At 41.8% G+C, this 23,514-nt stretch overlaps 2 protein-coding genes across 2 annotated transcripts in view; one reads left to right on the forward strand and one right to left on the reverse strand.

The window, feature by feature from the left end:
- The window catches only part of LOC143287262 (DNA-directed RNA polymerase, mitochondrial-like), a 73,258-nt gene extending 69,588 nt beyond the window's left edge, over positions 1 to 3,670 (forward strand). Inside the window, exons 32-33 of the mRNA XM_076595209.1 lie at positions 593 to 672; positions 2,013 to 3,670. Coding sequence (XP_076451324.1) covers positions 593 to 672; positions 2,013 to 2,062 — 130 coding nt within the window. The 3' untranslated portion in view covers positions 2,063 to 3,670. The remainder of the gene's footprint in view (positions 1 to 592; positions 673 to 2,012) is intronic.
- A 3,656-nt stretch (positions 3,671 to 7,326) lies between these two features.
- Positions 7,327 to 23,514, reverse strand: part of LOC143287425 (prolyl 4-hydroxylase subunit alpha-3-like) — a 38,607-nt gene continuing 22,419 nt past the window's right edge. The window contains exons 6-14 of the mRNA XM_076595412.1: positions 21,840 to 21,970; positions 20,592 to 20,756; positions 20,344 to 20,408; positions 18,746 to 18,869; positions 15,960 to 16,013; positions 14,222 to 14,287; positions 12,857 to 12,925; positions 8,128 to 8,227; positions 7,327 to 7,478 (exon numbers count right to left, since the gene is read on the reverse strand). Of these exons, the coding sequence (XP_076451527.1) occupies positions 7,363 to 7,478; positions 8,128 to 8,227; positions 12,857 to 12,925; positions 14,222 to 14,287; positions 15,960 to 16,013; positions 18,746 to 18,869; positions 20,344 to 20,408; positions 20,592 to 20,756; positions 21,840 to 21,970 (890 nt within the window). The 3' untranslated portion in view covers positions 7,327 to 7,362. The remainder of the gene's footprint in view (positions 7,479 to 8,127; positions 8,228 to 12,856; positions 12,926 to 14,221; positions 14,288 to 15,959; positions 16,014 to 18,745; positions 18,870 to 20,343; positions 20,409 to 20,591; positions 20,757 to 21,839; positions 21,971 to 23,514) is intronic.

Here is a 23,514-nt window from a genome sequence, read left to right on the forward strand (position 1 = left end):
TTCATCTCCCAGATGGGGTATGGACTTACGGTCTTCTGTGTGTCTACGTCATCTGAATTAATTTTAGATTTTTCGAACAGGTTTGACACAAACGTGCCAATGGGAGTTAAATAAGATATGTTTTTAGCTCTTTTGGGGAAGTTGTTTTCGGATGTAATTTTTACTTCCTCTGATGTATAATTTTCAGTTGTTGAGCTTCTCAGTACGTATTTAGCACATGCGAGGTTTCGGTATTCATCTAAAGGTAGTACTCCTATTTCTTTGTATGTTCCGAGGGTCGATGCATGGAAAGGTACATCAAGGGCAAGTCTATATGCAGTGCAGTGTGTGTTTGTGTGTGTGTGTGTGTGAGAGACGACAAGTGAACTGACCAGTGCAGTGTGTGTGTGTGTGTGTGTGTGTGTGTGTGTGTGTGTGTGAGACGACAAGTGAACTGACCAGTGCAGTGTGTGTGTGTGTGTGTGTGTGTGTGTGTGTGTGTGTGAGACGACAAGTGAACTGACCAGTGCAGTGTGTGTGTGTGTGTGTGTGTGTGTGTGTGTGTGAGACGACAAGTGAACTGACCAGTGCAGTGTGTGTGTGTGTTGTATAGCAGTGAGGAAGCAGTGGACGCACCAGTGGTGAAGGCCCAGCAATTTCTGCACAATGTCCTGGCCAACGTGCCTGTGAGAGGTGAGAGAAAAATTATACTTTATTATCTTGGGAGTCATCACACTTCATCTTCAAAGATGACATATTCTTTGTTCTCAATGATGGGAGTGCAAGTGGCTCCGCTGTCCAAGGCTGGAAGCACACAGGTGCCCACAGATGCCAAAGCTGCAGTCTGTTCTTCTTCATTGTTGAGGGCCCACAATCATATGGGCTGATTATTCTGGCACCTAAAACTGTTGTGGAATGGGGCAGATGCTGCTCTGTGATGTGTTTCTTGCAGCAGTGGGACATTGTCACCGGTCTGCGCCTTATGATGTGATAAGCTGCTCCTAATGCACAGTTAAATTCTGTCAAAATGCTGTTTTGAATCATACAAATCTTATAGTGGTCAAATTTAGAATCTGGAAGCATGACTTTTGTGGCGATGGAAACAAAAAGATATTTCCATCACCTGTTGTTTCGAATCACTCTGAAGATTTTTTTCTGGGAGCAGTTGAGAGCTGAAGGAGAACTTCAGTTAAATTTTTTAACCATGTGCCTGAGCAGTGCTTTAGTGTCTGAAGTTTGTTTCATTGACATGGTTTCCTCGTTCCTGCACATGCATAAACTGCAAGCAAATGGAACAAACTTATACAGTGTTTCCAGCTCTTTCCACATGTGTCAGTTTTGAGGAAAAACTGGTTGATTTTAGGAATATTTTCTGCTGTTTTCCACATCAGTATGGTAGGGAAACCTACAGAAGCTGTAAACTCCTGAGTGTTGAATGGGTTAACAAAAATGCTGGTGAGTTTCTGTAACAGTGGTCACAAATGGATTCAAGAAGATGGAGACAACTTTGACTGAAGGTGCAAAAATGGCCACGACAGTGATTGACCATTAATGTTTTTTTCAGTTTTGATCTTTATCATTCTGAGGTGCGCAGTCTACAACAATCTACACCATATGTATTGTTAAAATAAGAAATTTTTAATAAAACATTAGAGGGTGCACTTTACAGTTCAAAACCTTGTGTAGTGCGTAAAATATGGTGGAAGGTAGAAAATGGTGACTGGTGTGGAAGGTAGAAAATGGTGACTGGTGTGGAAGACTGGTGTGGAAGGTAGAAAATGGTGACTGGTATGGAAAGTAGAAAATGGTGACTGTATGGAAGGTAGAAAATGGTGACTGGTGTGGAAAGTAGAAAATGGTGACTGGTGTGGAAGGTAGAAAATGGTGACTGGTATGGAAGGTAGAAAATGGTGACTGGTGTGGAAGGTAGAAAATGGTGACTGGTATGGAAGGTAGAAAATGGTGACTGGTGTGGAAGGTAGAAAATGTTGCACTAGCTGTGAGATGGTCATTGGTCGGTGTTCATGTTTCAGGGGACTTTGACCTGGACAAAGTGTCGGAGTCCACATACTTCTTCAGCTGAAGGGCAGCAACAGAAGACTGTCATCATCGTCAGACTGCGATCATTGTCAGACTGTCATCGTCAGACTGCGATCATTGTCAGACTGTCATCATCGTCAGACTGCGATCATTGTCAGACTGTCATCATCGTCAGACTGCGATCATTGTCAGACTGTCATCATCGTCAGACTGCGATCATTGTCAGACTGTCATCGTCAGACTGCGATCATTGTCAGACTGTCATCATCGTCAGACTGCGATCATTGTCAGACTGGGATCAGATCATTATCAGTGTGATCATGGATGGTTAGAGTGTCATCATCATGGTCAGTCTGTGATCATTATCAGTGTGATAGTGGTCAGTGTCATCGTCAGGCTGTGATAATGGTCAGACTGTGATGGTTGCCACATCATCTAGCGACACCAGCGGTCCCTGTGGTTTACTGATTATGAGGAGCAGTCAGGACAATCATTGCGTCTTGATCAGCTGTGAAAATGATCAGTGCATGCGTTCGTGTGTGTGAGTGTGCGTTTGTGTACGTGCGTGTGTGTGTGTTTGCATTTGTGACAGTGAGAGAGATGGGGTAGGAAGGGGTTGTGGATGTAACAGATTTATGTGTGTGTGAGTGTGTGTGTGTGTGCGCGCGCGCATACAAATTGGTTTGCTCAATGAATTCCTGATTCAGATGATAAAAAATAAAAATAAAATAAAAATAGAAAATAAAAAGAGAGAGAAATTCTATGCAGTTTGTGTCCTGTGGGTCTTTTTTCTTAGTCCACTGTCACCAGTAAAATCGGCAATAAATGTTTGTTGGCCCTACATGGATCCCCTCAAACACAGTAAGGCCACGCCCCCTCAGCCTCCACCCCCAACCCCCACCGCCACCCCCCTCCTCTTACCCCTCTCTGACCCGGTACACTTACTCCAGTTTCCCTCAGTCTTTTCACCTTACGTTGGCTCAGTGCCGAGAATATCGCTCATGCTGTGTACTGCTTATCTTTTGGTCGTTTGCTCTGTACAGCAGGCGTCACTCACTGTTCGTTGTAGCTTGGCCAAGCTCTTCATTGCTCTGATAAAAGTTCATCACTGTCCTCTTCTTCGAGTTGGTGCTTCAATTCTTTCTGAGCATCAGCTGATGAAAGCAATTTTGGTTGTTTTAGTGCACCCTGATCGCATAGTTTGAGCAGGTTGTCGGACATTTTGTTGAGCGAATGAGCGAGGCCAGTAACCCAACCAAATCGTTCAGACAAAGGACTGCCTCATGACGTAGATGGGATTTCTAGCTATCATTAGAATCCAGAAAGATTTCCCAAGCTATCTGTCAATTTCAGTTTCAGTGGCTCAAGGAGGCGTCACTGCGTTCGGACAAATCCATATACACTACACCACATCTGCCAAGCAGATGCCTGACCAGCAGCATAACCCAACGCACTTAGTCAGGCCTTGAGAAAAAACACAAAACAAAACAAAAAAAAAACAAAAACAAAAAACACACACACAAACAAACAAAAAAAGTAAATAAATAAAAATAAATAATAAAGACATAAAAAAGAACTACTACTAATAATAATAATATTTATAAGGCGCAAAAACTTGATGAAGTCAACTATAAGCGTACAAAAAACAAAACCAAAATATATATATATATATCTGTCAATGAAATATGTCGATGAGGGTCTGGATTCAATTCCGGTCTTAGCCTTTCTCTCAGCTTTAACTGGAAAATCAAACAGAGCATATAGCCATTTGGATGAGATGATAAACCCAGGCCCTGTCAAATGCTGCAGAAGAAGTCCATTCTGATAGATACACAGATTCATGCATGCGCTAAAGGCCTGACTAGCTTGTGGGGTGCTGTCAGGCATCTACCTAGCAAATGTGATGTAGCGTATATGGATTTGTAGTGGCACCTCCTTGAGAAACTGAAACTGAAACTAACTTTTATTATGTTTTTCCTTCCCAGAGTACTTGTAGTTTAACATGAAAGAGGCATTCAAAAATGAATTTGATTTTCAAGAGCAAATGTTTTATGGTGAGAAAATGAAGGAAGTGTTGGTCTTCGAATCCCCTACCACTCTTCAAAGAAAAGTTGGTGTGAATTTCCCTGAAAGGCTTGATTGGACCTGAATGGAAATGGATGATTGGACAGACTTGAGACTAGTGTGTGTATGTGTGTGTGTATGTGTGCGTATGACGTGTGTATGTGTGTGTACATGACATGTGTGTATGTGTGCATACATTGTGTGTGTGTGTGTGTGTATGTGAGAGAGAGAGAGAGAGAGAGAGAGCAAACAAATCCATCATCAGGTATTTTCATTATTGTTCAATTGAGGTTCATATAACCTTTCATTGCAAGTTACTGGTGTGTTGATATTTGTCTTATTTTCTCAGGTTTTTTCATCTGTTTTTTTGTTTTTTTTTAATTAGTTTCTTTATCAAACTCTATTTGATCATTTTAGTGTAACTTGTTTCTGCTTACAGAGAGAGAGACAGAGAAAGTTTTGGGTAAGAAATTTGGGACCCTGAAACTGTTTCAAAAGATATTTTGAAAAGAAATAATAGGCTTCTTTTTTTCTTTTTTTTTCAAAACGGGTCCTGACTTGTTTCGCATTTTCGAGGATCAACATTGAGAGAATGTTAATGTTTAGTACAGTTTGACTCATGCGCAATGCAATGTTTGCAGTGTTGTGAATGATTTGATAACAGTGGTTTGCATGATTCATCATTAGACACACCGTGCATTACAAAATATGTCAATGTTATTGCGGTCATGTCACTTTCAGTTTCAGTGTGATTTTTTGTTTAAACTGTTAAGGAAATAAGGTTTGTCTGCTGTTGAAAAGTTCACGTTGACCATTGTCTTTCACACTCGGTGGCTGAGTGACTATCAGGTCATTTCTAAAACAAGTGAGTTAATAAACAGAGTTGGCTACACATTTTTTGAAAATGTGGGTTATCAAATGGGATGTCCAGGTTTTTCATCTTTTTGTTGTTTATGTTTGTGTGTGTTTGAGTGTCTGTGTATGTTTGTATGTGTGAGTGTATGTGATGTGTGTGTGTGTGTGTGTGTGTGATGACAAAAACGAACCAAACTAAAAGATTTCTTTTATTATCCTTCAAAATCATTACAAGTACTTGATTTGACAACAACAGAAATAGGATATGGCTGTACCACATGTTCAGTATACCAGATGAACATGTATATGATGAAATCCTCCATAGTAATGATACCCACACACGATACACAGTTACCAACATCGCAACAAAAATCCATTTCTGTGGAAATGATGCTCGCATGTCTACTCTGTAACAATGATACTCACACATCATGCATGATTAAGAAATCATGACACCAGTCCAACTCTGGTGATAAACCCGCACGATGTGTAATTAAAGAGTATCAAAAAGCAAATCCTGATCCTGATCTGAAGCAGTGAATAATGTACTAATTCACGTTAATGGATGGTCCAAAAACGCCAGATGTTTAGCAGTTGATTACTTTGAATGGATATATATATATATATATATATATAATGCATAGCTAATTTATAACAGAATTGACAAATTTACTCATTTATTTCTCTTCATTTGCAAACGATTTTCCAATCGCCAATGGATTTATTCTTTCAGCAAAGTATTTCAAAGAACATCAGAATCTGAAAATAAATAAATAAATAAACAAATAAATAAATCAAACCACCAATTCCCATCACCAAGAATTTCCATCACAGAGGATTATGTGCGTGCTTGTGTATTGTAATTAAAGAAGACTTGTAGAAGCACCTAAAAAAAAAGCATTAAAAAAAAAAAAAGGGGGAGGGGGGGGGGAGTGGGGGATATAAAGCAGTGATGTGAGAGTATCACAGCACAATGCCCAATCGATCGCAGCGATGCTCACACATGATAGATAATGAACAGTATCACAACACAAAGCTATCACCTTAGCAATATTACTTACTCATGATGCTTGTCAAGCTGATTAAGAGTATCCTAACGCACATCCTACTCTATAGCAATGATACGCATGATGTGCACAATAGAGAGTATGGCAACACAAGATCTCTGTAGCAGTGATACGCATGATGTGATGAGTAATTAAGAGTATCCTAACCCAAAATTCTTACTCTATAGCAATGATAAGCATGATGCATAATTAAGAATATCAAAACACAATGCATGCTCTATAGCAATGATAATCACACATGATGTGTAACTAAGAATATCGCAGCACAAATATACTACTCTATAGCGATAATGGTGATGCATAACTAGAAGTATCCAAACCCAGACCCTACCCTGTGGAAGTGATACTAACAAAGTGATGCGTAATTAAGAGTATCATAAGTTCTACTCTATAGTAATGATACTAATAGTTATGTGATGCATACTCAAATGAAGAAAATCACAGCACAAACCCTTTCTGTTACCGGCATGTCTTATGTAATCTCCAACTCAAGAAAACAAAACGAAGACATCATTCCCAAAATCCATTTGTGCGGTTGCGTGCGTGCGTGCGCGTGCACACTCGAGCGTGTGTGTGGGTGTGTGCGCGCGCACACTGAGACAATGCTAGACTCACATCACTGACTAGATGTTAAATTAAGGCGCGGTCTATTTAATGACTGAAACAGAATGTAAGAAAGCACACCGTAAATAAATAACAACGCAAACTGTCACTTGCATTAACAAGTTTAGTCAGGTAAGTGCTTTCCTTTTTTTTGTTGTTGTTTTCTTTTGAGCAAACGATGTTTCGCAGCAGGTACCACACGGGCCTAAAGCTTTATTGCACAGACATAACGCAACAAAATTCAGTAAATATCCACAGTGTGTGTGTGTGTGTGTGTGTGTGTGTGTGTGTACATATATACATACATACATACCTACTCTATACCACATCACAGATGCCTGATCTTCGTATAACCCGACACGCTTATCAGACCTTTTGTGACAAAGAGTGATACAGTTCAGTCACAGAAATACAATACCCTTGTGAAAAGGAAAAAAAAGAAAAGATACAGGTAAATAATTGAATGAATAAATAAGTAGATAAATAAACAAACAAATAACTAAACTGACTGACAAGTAGATAGATAAATAATCAAGTCAATAGATAAGTAAATAAATAGGTAAATAAATAGATAACTGAATAAATAAAGAAAGAAAGAAACAAATAAGTAAATAGATAACAAACCAACCAAATAAATAAATAAATGAATAAGTAAATGAAAGAACGAAAGACCAAAAAAAAAAAAAAAAAAAAAAAAGAGAGAGAGAGAGAAAACAACAACAAAAACAACGTGGCAGGTGGGGTTTGTTAACAATCAAAGTGGGCGGTGCCCGGTTAGCTGTTCCTCCACGTGCAGCTGCGTGCTGTTGGCGTGGGGACCGCAGGGCCTGTGGAACGTGTTGCCGTACGTCAGCAGCCACTTGTTGGCCACTGAAACGCGCACAACACACACACACACACACACACACAGGCATGCACGCACGCACGCACGCACATGCATGCACGCACACACACACAAACACGCATGCACGCACGCACATGCATGCACGTACACACACACACATGCACCCACGCACACACACACACATAAACGCATGCATGCACGCACATGCATGCACGCACACACACAATGACATACATACAGACGCACGCACGCACACACACACACACACATACAGACGCACGCACGCATACACACACATGCACCCACGCACACACACACACACACACACACACGAGCATACACGCATGCACATACACGCACGCGCACAAGCACGCACAAATATATTATACACACTCACGCACAACACACACGCACACAAATACAGACATACAGACACCCCCCTCCCCCCACCCTCAACGCACAAACAGAGGTGGGGGGAGAGGCACACACACACACACACACACACACACACACACACACTTACATATGCACACACAATAGCAGATACATAAGTTGGCCAGTTTGCTAATAATCCCACCGTTGGAAAATAAAGATTCATTCATTCATTCATTCATTCTCTAGTTTTTTCACTAACACAAAGAAGTGCACAATTTATATCAAAATGAAACAACTGACCCCATTTCTGTCCAACCAGCACGGGACAGGCTGCGTGCTGTGTGAGGTTGTCGATGTTTTCCATGTCCGGAGCGAAGTTATACCAGAACAGTGCCATGCCCTGCAGATAATCAAGCTATATTGTAAGAGTGCCCGGCCATGTGGATGATTAATAAGCAATGCTAGAAAAGTGTCTTGCCCCGTGGATGACCCAGCAATACTGGACCAGTGCCGTGCCCTGATGATAATTGATATACACTAGACCAGTGCCACGTCCTGTGAATAATAGAGCTATACTAGAAAACTGCCATGCAAAGTGGATAAAAGAGCCATACAAGACCAGTGCCATGCTCTGTGGATAATAGAGCTGTACATGAAAACTGCCATTTCATGTGGATGATTGAGCAATACTAGACCAGTGCCATGACCTGTGGATAATAGAGCTATACAAGAACAGTGCCATGCCCTGCGGATAGTACAGCTGTACAAAAACAGAGGATAATAGAGCTATACTAAAAAACTGCCATGCCCTGTGGATAATAGATCTATACAAGACCAGTGCCATGACCCGTGGATAATGGAGCTATACAAGACCAGTGCCATACTCTGTGGATAATAGAGCTGTACTAGAAAACTGCCATGTCATGTGGATGATTGATCAATACTAGACCAGTACCATGTCCTGTGAATAACAGAGCTATACAAGAACATAACCATGCTCTGTGGATAATTGAGCTATACTAGACCAGTGCAATGCCATGTGGATAATAGAGCTATACAAGAACAAACATGCTGTGTGGATAATTGATCAATACTAGACCAGTACCATGTCCTGTGAATAACAGAGCTATACAAGAACATAACCATGCTCTGTGGATCATTGAGCTATACTAGACCAGTACCATGTCCTGTGAATAACAGAGCTATACAAGAACATAACCATGCTCTGTGGATAATTGATCAATACTAGACCAGTGCAATGCCATGTGGATAATAGAGCTATACAAGAACAAACATGCTGTGTGGATAATTGAGCAATACTAGAACATAACCATGTTGTGTGGATAATTGAGCTATACAAGAACATAACCATGCTCTGTGGATAATTGAGCAATACTAGACCAGTGCCATGCCCTGTGGATAATAGGTCTATACAAGACCAGTACCATGCCCTGTGGATATTAGAGCTAAACAAGCCAAGCGCCATGCCATGTGGATACCGAAGCTATAACCAGAATATGTCCGGCTTAAAGTTGTACCAGAACAGTGCCATACCCTGTGGATAATAATGCTATACTAGGACAGTACCACGTCCTGTGGATAAGGAAGGTATACCAGAATATGTCCGGGGCAAAGTTATACCAGAACAGTGCCATACCCTGTGGATAATAATGCTATACTAGGACAGTACCACGTCCTGTGGATAAGGGAGGTATACCAGAATATGTCCGGAGCAAAGTTATACGAGAACAGTGGCATGCCCTGAGGATAATAAAGCTACACAAGTACACAAGTACAGTGCCGTATCCTGACCTTTACCGGAACAGTGTCATGCCCTGTGAATGATAAAGCCAACAGTTTTTTTGGTTTTTTTCAGGCACAGAGGGGTTTTAATTGGGCACAGAATGACACGCTTCCAGAGTTTTCTAAATGTCATAGCGGTGCTTACTTTATTATTATTATTTTTTTTTAAATATCATAAACAGACAAATACATATTCAAATCATAACAATTTGTATAGAAAACAAACAAACAAAAACACAAACAACACACAAACAAAAAGAAGAGAGAAATATTGAACTTATAATATTAATGAGAACTGAAGAAGATGAAGAAATAAGGAGAGAAAAAAAGACAAAAAAAAAAAGAAAAAAAAAGAAGAAAAAAAGACAAAAAAAAGAAAAAAGAAAGAAAAAAGACGTGACACATAGAGAGGAAGAGAAGAGGACATTTTTGGTTGGAGGATGATACAAAAAGAAAAAGGCATTTCAAAATACCTTTGATACATGCACATTTCAAAATACCTTTGATACATGCACATTTCAAAATACCTTCGATACATGCACATTTCAAAATACCTTTGATACACTTTGATACATGCACATTTCAAAATACCTTTGATACATGCACATTTCAAAATACCTTTGATAAATGCACATTTCAAAATACCTTTGATACATACACAATGTTATGAGTCCATGGCTCATGAATAAACATCAACAATCATAAACATACATATACATACGCACATGTACACTTATAATAATTTTCTGCATGTACATATACACACATACACAGTGATAATTATGTTCTGTGGATAACAACGCTATATTGTAACAGTGACAATGCCCTGTGGATAACAACGCTATATTGAAACAGTGACAATGCCCTGTGGATAACAACGCTATATTGAAACAGTGACAATGCCCTGTGGATAACAACGCTACACTGTAACAGTGACAATGCCCTGTGGATAACAACGCTACACTGTAACAGTGACAATGCCCTGTGGATAACAACGCTATATTGTAACAGTGACAATGCCCTGTGGATAACAACGCTATATTGTAACAGTGACAATGCCCTGTGGATAACAACGCTATACTGTAACAGTGACAATGCCCTGTGGATAACAACGCTATATTGAAACAGTGACAATGCACTGTGGATAACAACGCTATATTGTAACAGTGACAATGCACTGTGGATAACAACGCTACACTGTAACAGTGACAATGCACTGTGGATAACAACGCTACACTGTAACAGTGACAATGCCCTGTGGATAACAACGCTATATTGAAACAGTGACAATGCACTGTGGATAACAACGCTATATTGAAACAGTGACAATGCCCTGTGGATAACAACGCTATATTGTAACAGTGACAATGCACTGTGGATAACAACGCTATATTGTAACAGTGACAATGCACTGTGGATAACAACGCTACACTGTAACAGTGACAATGCACTGTGGATAACAACGCTATATTGAAACAGTGACAATGCACTGTGGATAACAACGCTATACTGTAACAGTGACAATGCCCTGTGGATAACAACGCTATATTGAAACAGTGACAATGCCCTGTGGATAACAACGCTATATTGTAACAGTGACAATGCCCTGTGGATAACAACGCTACACTGTAACAGTGACAATGCACTGTGGATAACAACGCTATATTGAAACAGTGACAATGCACTGTGGATAACAACGCTATATTGAAACAGTGACAATGCCCTGTGGATAACAACGCTATATTGAAACAGTGACAATGCCCTGTGGATAACAACGCTATACTGTAACAGTGACAATGCCCTGTGGATAACAACGCTACACTGTAACAGTGACAATGCACTGTGGATAACAACGCTACACTGTAACAGTGACAATGCACTGTGGATAACAACGCTATACTGTAACAGTGACAATGCCCTGTGGATAACAACGCTATATTGAAACAGTGACAATGCCCTGTGGATAACAACGCTATATTGAAACAGTGACAATGCCCTGTGGATAACAACGCTATACTGTAACAGTGACAATGCCCTGTGGATAACAACGCTATATTGAAACAGTGACAATGCACTGTGGATAACAACGCTATATTGAAACAGTGACAATGCCCTGTGGATAACAACGCTATATTGAAACAGTGACAATGCCCTGTGGATAACAACGCTATACTGTAACAGTGACAATGCCCTGTGGATAACAACGCTATATTGAAACAGTGACAATGCCCTGTGGATAACAACGATACACTGTAACAGTGACAATGCCCTGTGGATAACAACGCTATATTGAAACAGTGACAATGCCCTGTGGATAACAACGCTATATTGAAACAGTGACAATGCACTGTGGATAACAACGCTACACTGTAACAGTGACAATGCACTGTGGATAACAACGCTACACTGTAACAGTGACAATGCCCTGTGGATAACAACGCTACACTGTAACAGTGACAATGCCCTGTGGATAACAACGCTACACTGTAACAGTGACAATGCCCTGTGGATAACAACGCTACACTGTAACAGTGACAATGCCCTGTGGATAACAACGCTACACTGTAACAGTGACAATGCCCTGTGGATAACAACGCTATATTGAAACAGTGACAATGCCCTGTGGATAACAACGCTATATTGTAACAGTGACAATGCACTGTGGATAACAACGCTATACTGTAACAGTGCCGTGTCCTGCGGATGATACAAAACATACAGCAAGAGTGCTTTTTGCAAGCCATCGTGTCAGCATTCTCCAAATGCTCCAGTCTGTCAAAATCTGGACGCACACAGCAAAACAAAGCATATATATATATATATATATATATATATATATATATATATATATATATATATATATATATATATATATATATCTATCTTAAAAGCACATTTGCATTCACAGTTCTTGGGGGAGGGGGCTGCTTAACCCCCACGACAGCTTTCTTTTACCTTTGTCACGAGATATCATGTTCCCTTTTTTTTCATTTTTTTTTCATCAGTGTTGAAACTCAAAATAATTATATCTGTGTGTGCTCTGATTCGAGGCCATGAGAGAGAGAGAGAGAGAGAGAGAGAGAGAGAGAGAGAGAGAGAGAGAGAGAGAGAGAGGGACAAAGACAGTGACAGAGAGTGAGAGACAAAGAGAGAGAAACTGACAGACAGAAACAGACAGTCAGAAAGACAGTCAGTCAGACAGACAGACAGACAGAGAAATCTATACCTTTCTGGGAGAAACAGAAATGCCAGCCCTCAGGAACACTGTACTACCGCCCACTTCCACATCGCTGAGCTGGAAACAGTGCGGTGTGATTCACATTCATTAACAAAACTCACAACTCAACACTGGTTTGTTTTTTGTTTGTTTGTTTGTTTGTTTGTTTTGGGGGGGACGGGGGAGGGGGTTCTATTGTCTATACACAGGTGTTGAAATTCAATTTTCGACATGTGCAAAAAAAGAAGAAGGAAAAAAAAAGAAAAGAAAAAAAGGAATAGAGCAGAATAGAATAGAATTGAATAGAATATTTCTTTTTTTCTTTTTCTTTTTTAATATTATAAACAGAAGCTGATTAGGTTTCGAAAGTATGTACACACACACACACACACACACACACAAACGGGCATACACACACACACACACACACACACACACACACACACATTTATACTCACACGTGCGCGCGCTCAAACACATACACACATACACGCGCGCACGCGCACGCACGCACGAATGCACACACACACAAATATATGACACGGTTCTCTCTCTGCCTTTGTATTTTTGTCTCTGTCTCTTTTTTTCTGTCTGCTTCTGCTTAGGTCTCTCTTCATTCTGTTTACATCCTCTGATAACTCTCTCTCTCTCTCTCTCTCTCTCTCTCTGTGTGTGTGTGTGTGTGTGTGTGTGTGTGTGATGAAAGCAGTGTAAAACTTGTAGGTAAGTAACAGTTTTTTGTTGGCGACACTTTTCCTGGCATTCCAAGCATCCTTTTTTTCCAGTTGATGTCTTTCGACTGTCTCAACTTCTTCATACAGAGAGAGAGAGAGAGAGAGAGAGAGAGAGAGAGAGAGAGAGAGAAATAGAAATCGAACCTTTTTTATTGAGGGAAAAGGAATAGGCACTTATCGGTCTTTCATCCTACCCTCGTAAAGAAAACGTATAAACTGATCTAGGAAATACAAGAAGACTGAAAAAAATAGGAAAAAAATACATACACATCGCATGGCAACAACAACAAGAACAAATAAATGACATAGAAAGTACACAATTCTCCACAAAATAGCATTGTATGCGTAGCGTGAAGGAGAGAGGGAAGGAAGAAGGTAAGAAAAGGAAGAGATACGAAGAAGGAGCGAGAGGAAAAACTGTTAAGAGAGAGAGAGGAAGAGAGGGGGGAGGGAGGGAAGGAGGAATGGAGGAAATGAGATAGACACACAGACAAGGGTATTGAGAATACATCATTTGTTTTTCAGTCTCAGTAATTTCACGGATTCGTAGAACTTAGCTCTGACATTTGATGTTTATGACCAAAAGACCACACAGAGAGAGAGAGAGAGAGTGCGTGCGGGGGAGAGAACTGATACTCACATACATGAGGAACGTGGCTATACGGGGTCCCGACCTGCTAAGCAGTACGTCATTACTAGGAGCATTCTGTCAAGTCAAGAACCACATGTCAGAGCATTCCCACATCAACCTGATACCAGAACGTTCCCACATCAACCTGATATCAGAACGTTCCCATGTCAACCGGATATCGGAACGTTCCCACATCACCATGACATCAGAACGTTCCCACATCAACCAGATATCAAGACGTTCCCACATCATCCTGATATCAGAACGTTCCCACATCAACCTGATATCAGAGCATTCACACATCATCCTGATACCAGAACATTCCCACATCAACCTGATATCAGAACGTTCCCACATCATCCTGATACCAGAACATTCCCACATCAACCTGATATCAGAACGTGCCACATCATCCTGATATCAGAACGTTCCCACATCAACCTGATACCAGAACATTCCCACATCAACCTGATAACAGAGCATTCCCACATCATCCTAATACCAGAACGTTCCCACATCAACCTGATATCAGAACGTTCCCACATCAACGTGATATCAGAACGTTCCCACATTGCCATGATATCTGAACGTTCCCACATCAACCTGATATCAGAACGTTCCCACATCAACCTGATATCAGAACGTTCCCACATCACCATATCAGAACGTTCCCACATCAACCTGATACCAGAACGTTCCCACATTGCCATGATATCAGAACGTTCCCACATCAACGTGATACCAGAACGTTCCCACATCACCATGATATCAGAACGTTCCCACATCAACCTGATATCAGAACGTTCCCACATCACCATGATATCAGAACGTTCCCACATTAACCTGATATCAGAACGTTCCCACATTAACCTGATATCAGCACGTTCCCACGTTAACCTGATACCAGTACATTCCTACATCAACCTGATATCATTAATTAGCACATATTAATTTGAGTACATTCCTACTTCAACCAGGTATCAGTACTTTCCTACATCAGCCTGATATCAGTACATTCATAAATCAATCTGATATCAGTACATTTCTGCACTAACCTGATATCAGTACATCGTGCATGTCAATCTGATATAAGTACATTCCTACGATAACCTGACATCAATGCATTCACATATCAGCATGAAATTAGTACATTCTTACGTCTACACGATATCAGTGTATTCCTACATGAACCTGATATCAGTACATTCCTGTAACAAACTGATATTAGTACATTCCTACACGAACCTGATAACAGTACAGTACATTCCTGCAACAAACTGACATTAGTACATCCCTACATGTATCTGATATCAGTAAATTTCTGCAACAAACTAATATTAGTACATTCCTATATGAATCTGATATCAGTACATTACTGCAACAAACTGATATTAGTACATTCCTACATGCATCTGATATCAGTATATTCCTACGTCAATCTGATATCGGTACATACCTACGTCAACCTGATATCAGTACATGTTTTTCGTGAACGAGATATCAGTGCTTTCCTAGATGAACCTGATATCAGAGCATTCCAGCATGAACCTGATATCAGTACATTCCTACATCAACTGATATGAGAGCATTCCTTCATCAATCTTACATCAGTACATACCCACATCAACCTGGTATCAGTACATTCACACATCAACGGATCAGTACCTTATCACATCATCCTGATATCAGTACATATCTACACATAGAACAACACATATAACATACACAGGAAAAAACAGATACTAACTATGTGAGGGTCTACATGTGCGTCGTAGTGTCCTCCTAACCCGTAGTTCACAACCTGAAACACACACACACACACACACACACACACACACACACACACACACACACACACACACACTCACACACACACACACACACACACACACACACACACACACACACACACACACACACACACACACACACTCAAACACACACACACACACACACACACACACACACACACACACACACACACACACACACTCAAACACACACACACACACTCAAACACACACACACACACACACACACACACACACACACGCGCGCGCCCACACACACACACGCACGCACGCGCGCGCACACACACACACACATTTTTTTTTTTTTTTTTTTTTTTTTTTTTAACGTCTAATATCACTGATAGTGAAAAGACGCTAAACAAAAGAACGAACACACACACGGACACACGCGCACACACACACACGCACGCACGCGCACACACACACACGCACACACACACACACACACACACGCACACACATATACGCACACATACATGCACACACACACACACACACACACACACACACACACACACACACACACACACACACATACTTCTGATACATAGGCAAATATTTTGAGACATAGAAACCGCCACACCCCAATCCATCAGCTGTCACCATAGCAAAATCCTGTTTCCCGAAGCCTGTGGGGCGTTCATGTAACCGTTGTTAGTTTGGGTAAAACAGCCGATAACAACCACAATAATACAACTAATAATTTCCTTCTTAATACGTCTAATACTTATAATGATGCATCCATAACATTAACATTCGTCAGTATTTCTAATATCCGTCTGAAAAGGCTTATGTGAAGAGATGTCAAAAAGACAGGAAAGGAAAAAAAAAAAAAAAAACAAACCAAAACAAACAAACAACCCCCCCCCCAAAAAAAAAACAACAAAAAAACCCCAAAACAAACGACACCAACAACGAACAAAAAAACAACACATATGTAAACAGCAGTAAAACGACAAGTAAGGACAACGCACATTATGTGAACAGACGGTAAGAAGACAGGAAAGACAAAACACATATGTTAACAGACGGTAAAAAGACAGGAAAGACAAAACACATATGTTAACAGACGGTAAAAAGACAGGAAAGACACAACACATATGTTAACAGACGGTAAAAAGGCAGGAAAGACACAACACATATGTTAACAGACGGTAAAAAGACAGGAAAGACACAACACATATGTTAACAGACGGTAAAAAGACAGGAAAGACACAACACATATGTTAACAGACGGTAAAAAGACATGGAAGGACAAAACACATATGTTAACAGACGGTAAAAAGACAGGAAAGACACAACACATATGTGAACAGACGGTGAAAAAGACAGGAAAGACAAAACACATATGTGAACAGACGGTGAAAAAGACACGAAAGACAAAACACATATTATGTGAACAGATGTTAAAAAGACACGAAAGACAAAAACACATAATTATGTGAACAGACGTTAAAAAGACACGAAAGACAAAAACACATAATTATGTGAACAGACGTTAAAAAGACACGAAAGACAAAACACATATTATGTGAACAGACGTTAAAAAGACACGAAAGACAAAAACACATAATTATGTGAACAGACGTTAAAAAGACACGAAAGACAAAACACATATTATGTGAACAGACGTTAAAAAGACACGAAAGACAAAAACACATAATTATGTGAACAGACGTTAAAAAGACACGAAAGACAAAAACACATAATTATGTGAACAGACGTTAAAAAGACACGAAAGACAAAATACATATGTGAACAGACGTTAAAAAGACAGGGAAGGACAAAACACATATGTGAACAGACGTTAAAAAGACACGAAAGACAAAATACATATGTTAACAGACGTTAAGGAAAAAGCAAGTATGTGGAGAGACGTTAAGAAGACAAGAAAGGACAAAGGACATAGATTATGTAAAGAGATGTCAAAAAGTCCCCAAAGGACAAAACACATAATTATGGCAAGAGACGTTACGGAAGTGATACGCATGTGAAGAGACGTTCAAAAGACTGGAAGGATTTTTTTTTTCAATTAACCAAAAACGCAAAACAAACATATGTGAAGACACTTGAAGGACAAAGTATGAATGTGAAGAGACGTTAAAGGACAGGAAAGGGCAAAGCATATAATATGAGACTTTATAATATATAACATAAGATTATAATAATATAATATAAGACTTTAATTCACTCGGGTGCTCAGTCTTCTCCCTAACTTTCTTCCACATACACAGTACATATTTTACTACATCTTAAAAAAAACTTAACAACAATAGTGTCAGTTTCAGTTTCTCCAGACGGCGTCACTGCGTTCGGATAAATCCGTATACGCCACGCCACATCTGCTAGGCAGACGCCTGACCAACTAGCATAACCCAACGCGCTAGTCAGGCCTTGATTACACACATGCATTGTTTACCTATCAGAGTGGATTTCGTCTTTCATAGTTTTGCCGGAGGACATTATTTATGACGTCATGGGTTCTTTTCCAGTGCGCCAAGTGCATATTGCATACGGGACCTCAGTTTATCATCTCATCCGAATGACTACACGCTCAGTTTGATTTTCCAGTCCAACTTGGGGAGAAAGGGAGAGAGCGGGATTCGAACCCAGACACTCACGGACACTGTTACATTGGCACATGAGCGTCTTCACCATTCTGCCACCTTGCTCCTCATGAAAGAAAAGGAGAACACACACACACACACACACACACACACACCTGCATGGCTTCAGCAGAGCTGGGTCCACGAGGATGCCTCTGGTCCACCTCCAATCCTGTTATCACCTTCACTCTCTGAGACAGCGTGGCCGCTTGGTTCAATTCTGTGTCGTGAATCCACCCTCTGTCACACATAATTATATTTGCCTTTTATAGTTGATATACTTAGATTTTAAAAAAAAGGAATAATATTAGTAGACAATAGCAAGTACGTTAATAGGAGAGAGATATGCAGGAAACCTACAGACACACACAAATAGCCTACATACAGTGAGCCCGCAGACAGGGAGCTCCAAAACAAACTACAGACAGGGAGCCTATGAGCCTACAGACACAGTCAAGGAGTCTGCAGACACAGGCAGGGAGCCTACAGACACAGACAGGGAGCCTATGAGCCTGCAGACACAGACAGGGAGCCTGGAGACACAGACAGGGAGCCTATGAGCCTACAGACACAGACAGGAAGTCTGCAGATACAGACAGGGAGCCTGGAGACACAGACAGGGAGCCTATGAGCCTACAGACACAGACAGGGAGCCTGGAGACACAGACAGGGAGCCTGCAGACAGTCAAGGAGTCTGCAGACACAGACAGGGAGCCTACAGACACAGATAGGGAGCCTGCAGATACAGACAGGGAGCCTGCAGACACAGACAGAAAGCCTACAGACACAGTCAAGGAGTCTGCAGACACAGACAGGGAGCCTCCAGACACAGACATGGAGTCAGGGAGCTTACAGACACAGACAGGGAGTCTACAGACACAGACAGGGAGTCAGGGAGCCTACAGACACAGACAGGGAGTCTACAGACACAGACAGGGAGCCTGGAGACACAGACAGGGAGTCTACAGACACAGACAGGGAGTCTACAGACACAGACAGGGAGCCTAGGAGGCTGCAGACACAGACAGGGAGCCTGCAGACACAGACAGGGAGTCTACAGACACAGACAGGGAGTCTACAGACACAGACAGGGAGCCAAGGAGCCTGCAGACACAGACAGGGAGCCTACAGACACAGACAGGGAGCCTACAGACATAGGGAGCCTAGGAGCCTACAGACACAGACAGGGAGCCTACAGACATAGGGAGCCTAGGAGCCTGCAGACACAGACAGGGAGCCTACAGACATAGGGAGCCTAGGAGCCTACAGACACAGACAGGGAGCCTACAGACATAGGGAGCCAAGGAGCCTGCAGACACAGACAGGGAGCCTACAGACATAGGGAGCCTAGGAGCCTACAGACACAGACAGGGAGCCTACAGACACAGACAGGGAGCCTACAGACACAGACAGGGAGCCTAGACAGGGAGCCTAGGAGCCTACAGACATAGACAGGGAGCCTACAGACATAGACAGGGAGCCTACAGACATAGACAGGGAACCTACAGACACAGACAGTGTGCCCACAGACAGAGAGACTACAGGGAGGCTACAGGCATAGACAGGGAGGCTACAGACAGGGAGCCTACAGACAACCTATAGACACAGACAGGTAGCATGCAGACACAGACAGAGAGCCTTTTGACACAGACTGGGAGCCTACAGACACATAGAGCCTACAGACAGGGAGCCTACAGAAGCAGAAGGTACTTACAAATCACTGGTTCGAACGGGAGCTATCGTGGCAGTGGATCCTTGTCCGACCAGACCTCGAAACATCTGAGTGATGAAAAACGTAAATGACAAAGGATTTAAAACGAAAATAAATTGACAAAGAAGAAGAAGGAGAAGAAGAGCGGTGCATATTTACCTCGCATTCACAAGAAAACACACACACACACACACAGACACACACACACATGCACAACACACTCGCCGCATGTGATCATATATACAACAAACCTTTCCTTTGATGTGCCCCTTTATGACGTCAATCTCCGTGTCGTGGATGACGTCATAAAAGAGTGACGCGTAAGGCTGTACGGACAGGATTTCCTCCTTGTATATCAAGTAAGAATTCCCGAAGGCCCGTTTGTAGCGACACACGTGCAGAGGAAGTATTTTCGTCTGAAGAACATAAAGAAAAGAAATAGGTTTACTTACATGGCTCTTGTCGCTGGATTCGACTTCTTCAGAATGACAGAGTGTTTGAAACAGCCAATGACCGAATGGACAACACAGGCTACGTCGCCACCTCATCCATCCACTCTCTCTCTCACGCACGCACGCGCGCGCGCGCATACACACACACATAGTGGAGTGATGGCTTAGAGGTAACGCGTCCGCATTGGAAGCGAGAGAATCTGAGCTCGCTGGTTCGAATCACGGCTCAGCCGCCGATAATTTCTCCCCCCCCCCTCCACTAGACCTTGATGGTGGTCTGGACGCTAGTCATTCGGATGAGACGATAAACCGAGGCCCCGTGTTCTGCATGCACTTAGCGCACGTAAAAGAAACCACGGCAACAAAATGGTTGTTTCTGGCAAAATTCTGTGGAGAAATCCACTTTGATAGGAAAAACAAATAAAACTGCACGCAGGAAAAGATACGAAAAATGGGTGGCGCTGTAGTGTAGCGACGCGCTCTCCCTGGGAAATTTCACACAGAGAAATCTATCTATGTATCTGTGTCTTTGTTTTGTGCGTGCGCGCGCGCGCGTGTGTGTGTGTAAAGAGTGAGAGAGAGGGATGTATGTATGTATGTATATATGTAAGAATGCATACTCCAGCACTCACTTACAGTGTGTAATTGTCCTTTACGTGGGGTTTTGCCCCCGTCGTCTATCACTTGTCGTTAAAAGACGTTGATAAAAAGCAAAAAAACAAACAAAAAACAAAACAAAAAAACAAAAAAATACACACACACACACACACACACACACACACACACACACACACACACACACACACACACAAGAATCAAGAATAAAAAATATTTAATTCTTTCACCCCTTTTGGGGCATGGAGGATATTATATAACAGCAATAGTATTTTACACACATACACACACACACACACATCATCATCACCATCATTATCAACACACACACACACACACGCATACACATCATCACCATCACCGCCATCATTATCAACACACACACACACACACCACAGCATTCAATCTCCGCTCTAAGCTCCTGAGACTGACCACGTGCTGATGTTTAGGCCGGAGACACAGGGTGGTCATGTTGTGGTCCCAGACCTTACTGTTCATGGAGTAGGCATTCAAGTGTCCCTTCAGTTCCTCCTTCAGCTGCAGCCCGTCACCCACATTGGGGTCTGCACAGTGCACAGTGCATGCACGTGAGAAATGTTCCATTATTATTACGACAGTATTCACACACACACACACACACACATACACACACACACATGCGCGCGTGAGGTACACAAAAATAGTGAGGTGTGCGTATGTTGGGGATGTTGGGGGGTGGAGGAGGGGGAATCTACGGACGCCACACACACACACACACACACACACACACACATGCATACACACACACACGGCTTGATGTAAAAAAAAAAATTAAAAAAAGAGTAGTCTTTGCTTATTTAATTACCATCTTGAAATAAAAATTTTGACTTTGACTTACACACACACACAAACAGACACACACACACACACACACGTACGCACACGCAAACATACACTCGCGAGCACCATTTGCAAATGAGTGGGGGGGATAGACTGATTCCTTTGTTGATCCCTTTGCTCTGTGTTTTTTATTTTTTATTTTATTTAATTTAATTTATTTATTTATTTATTTATTTATTTATTTTTTTTTTGTAAAGCGCTTTGAGCTCCCTTTAAGGGAGGAAAGCGTTCAACAAGTATTCATCATTAATTTTATCATTATTAGTAGTAGTAGCAGTAGTAGCAGTAGTAGCAGTAGAAGTAGTAGTAGGATGTGTAGTATTATTATGTAGTGACAAAGAAGTTCTCTGTTACCGATAACCATGTAACCCAGTTAGGTATACTACTTGCCGCACGTGGGGAGTAAAGCAAACAAGAACATCTGATCCAGATAGGGGTTGCGGTTAGGGAGAGGATGGTGGAGGGAGGAGGTGGGGTGTGTGTGGAGGAGCCTCCACCAGATTTGACTTGCTCAAGGTACGCCGCATCCTGAAGGATTGATTGATTGATATGGATACTTACATAGCGCCTATCCCCGGTCAGAGACCAAGCTCTAAGCGCTTTAAAACAATGGGTCATTTGCACAACAGGCTGCCTACCTGTGTAGAGCCGACTGACGGCTGCCACTGGGCGCTCATCATTCGTTTCCTGTGTCATTCGATCAAATTTCAGGCACGCACACATACACACTCAGACAGACATGTAACATTTTACGTGTATGACAGTTTTATGTATTTACTCCGCCATGTTGGCAGCCATACTCCGTTTTCGGGGTATGTTCTTGTTTCCATAACCCACCGAACGTATTTGATCTTCTTCGTGCGTATACACACGAAGGGGGTTCAGGCACTAGCAGGTCTGCACATATGCTGACCTGGAAGATCGGAAAAATCTCCACCCTTTATCCACCAGGCGCCGTCACCGAGATTCGAACCCGGGACCCTCAGAATAAAGTCCAACGCTTTGAACCATTTGGCTATTGCGCCCATTGTAGATAGAGACATTGCCAGCAGTGGATCGCAGCCCGGGTTAACAATGACCTCCACCAGAAACTGTTGAGGAAAGGGAGACGGGTGGGAGGGAAGGGGCAGAAAAAAAAAGCGATGGGCTAACAACACTGCAGAAAATGACGAGAAAGAAAGCCATGATTATGCAGAGACCCAGACTTTGCGACACAACACGACAGACC

Source organism: Babylonia areolata, chromosome 11 (assembly GCF_041734735.1).
Source record: "Babylonia areolata isolate BAREFJ2019XMU chromosome 11, ASM4173473v1, whole genome shotgun sequence".
Lineage (NCBI taxonomy): Eukaryota > Metazoa > Mollusca > Gastropoda > Neogastropoda > Buccinidae > Babylonia > Babylonia areolata.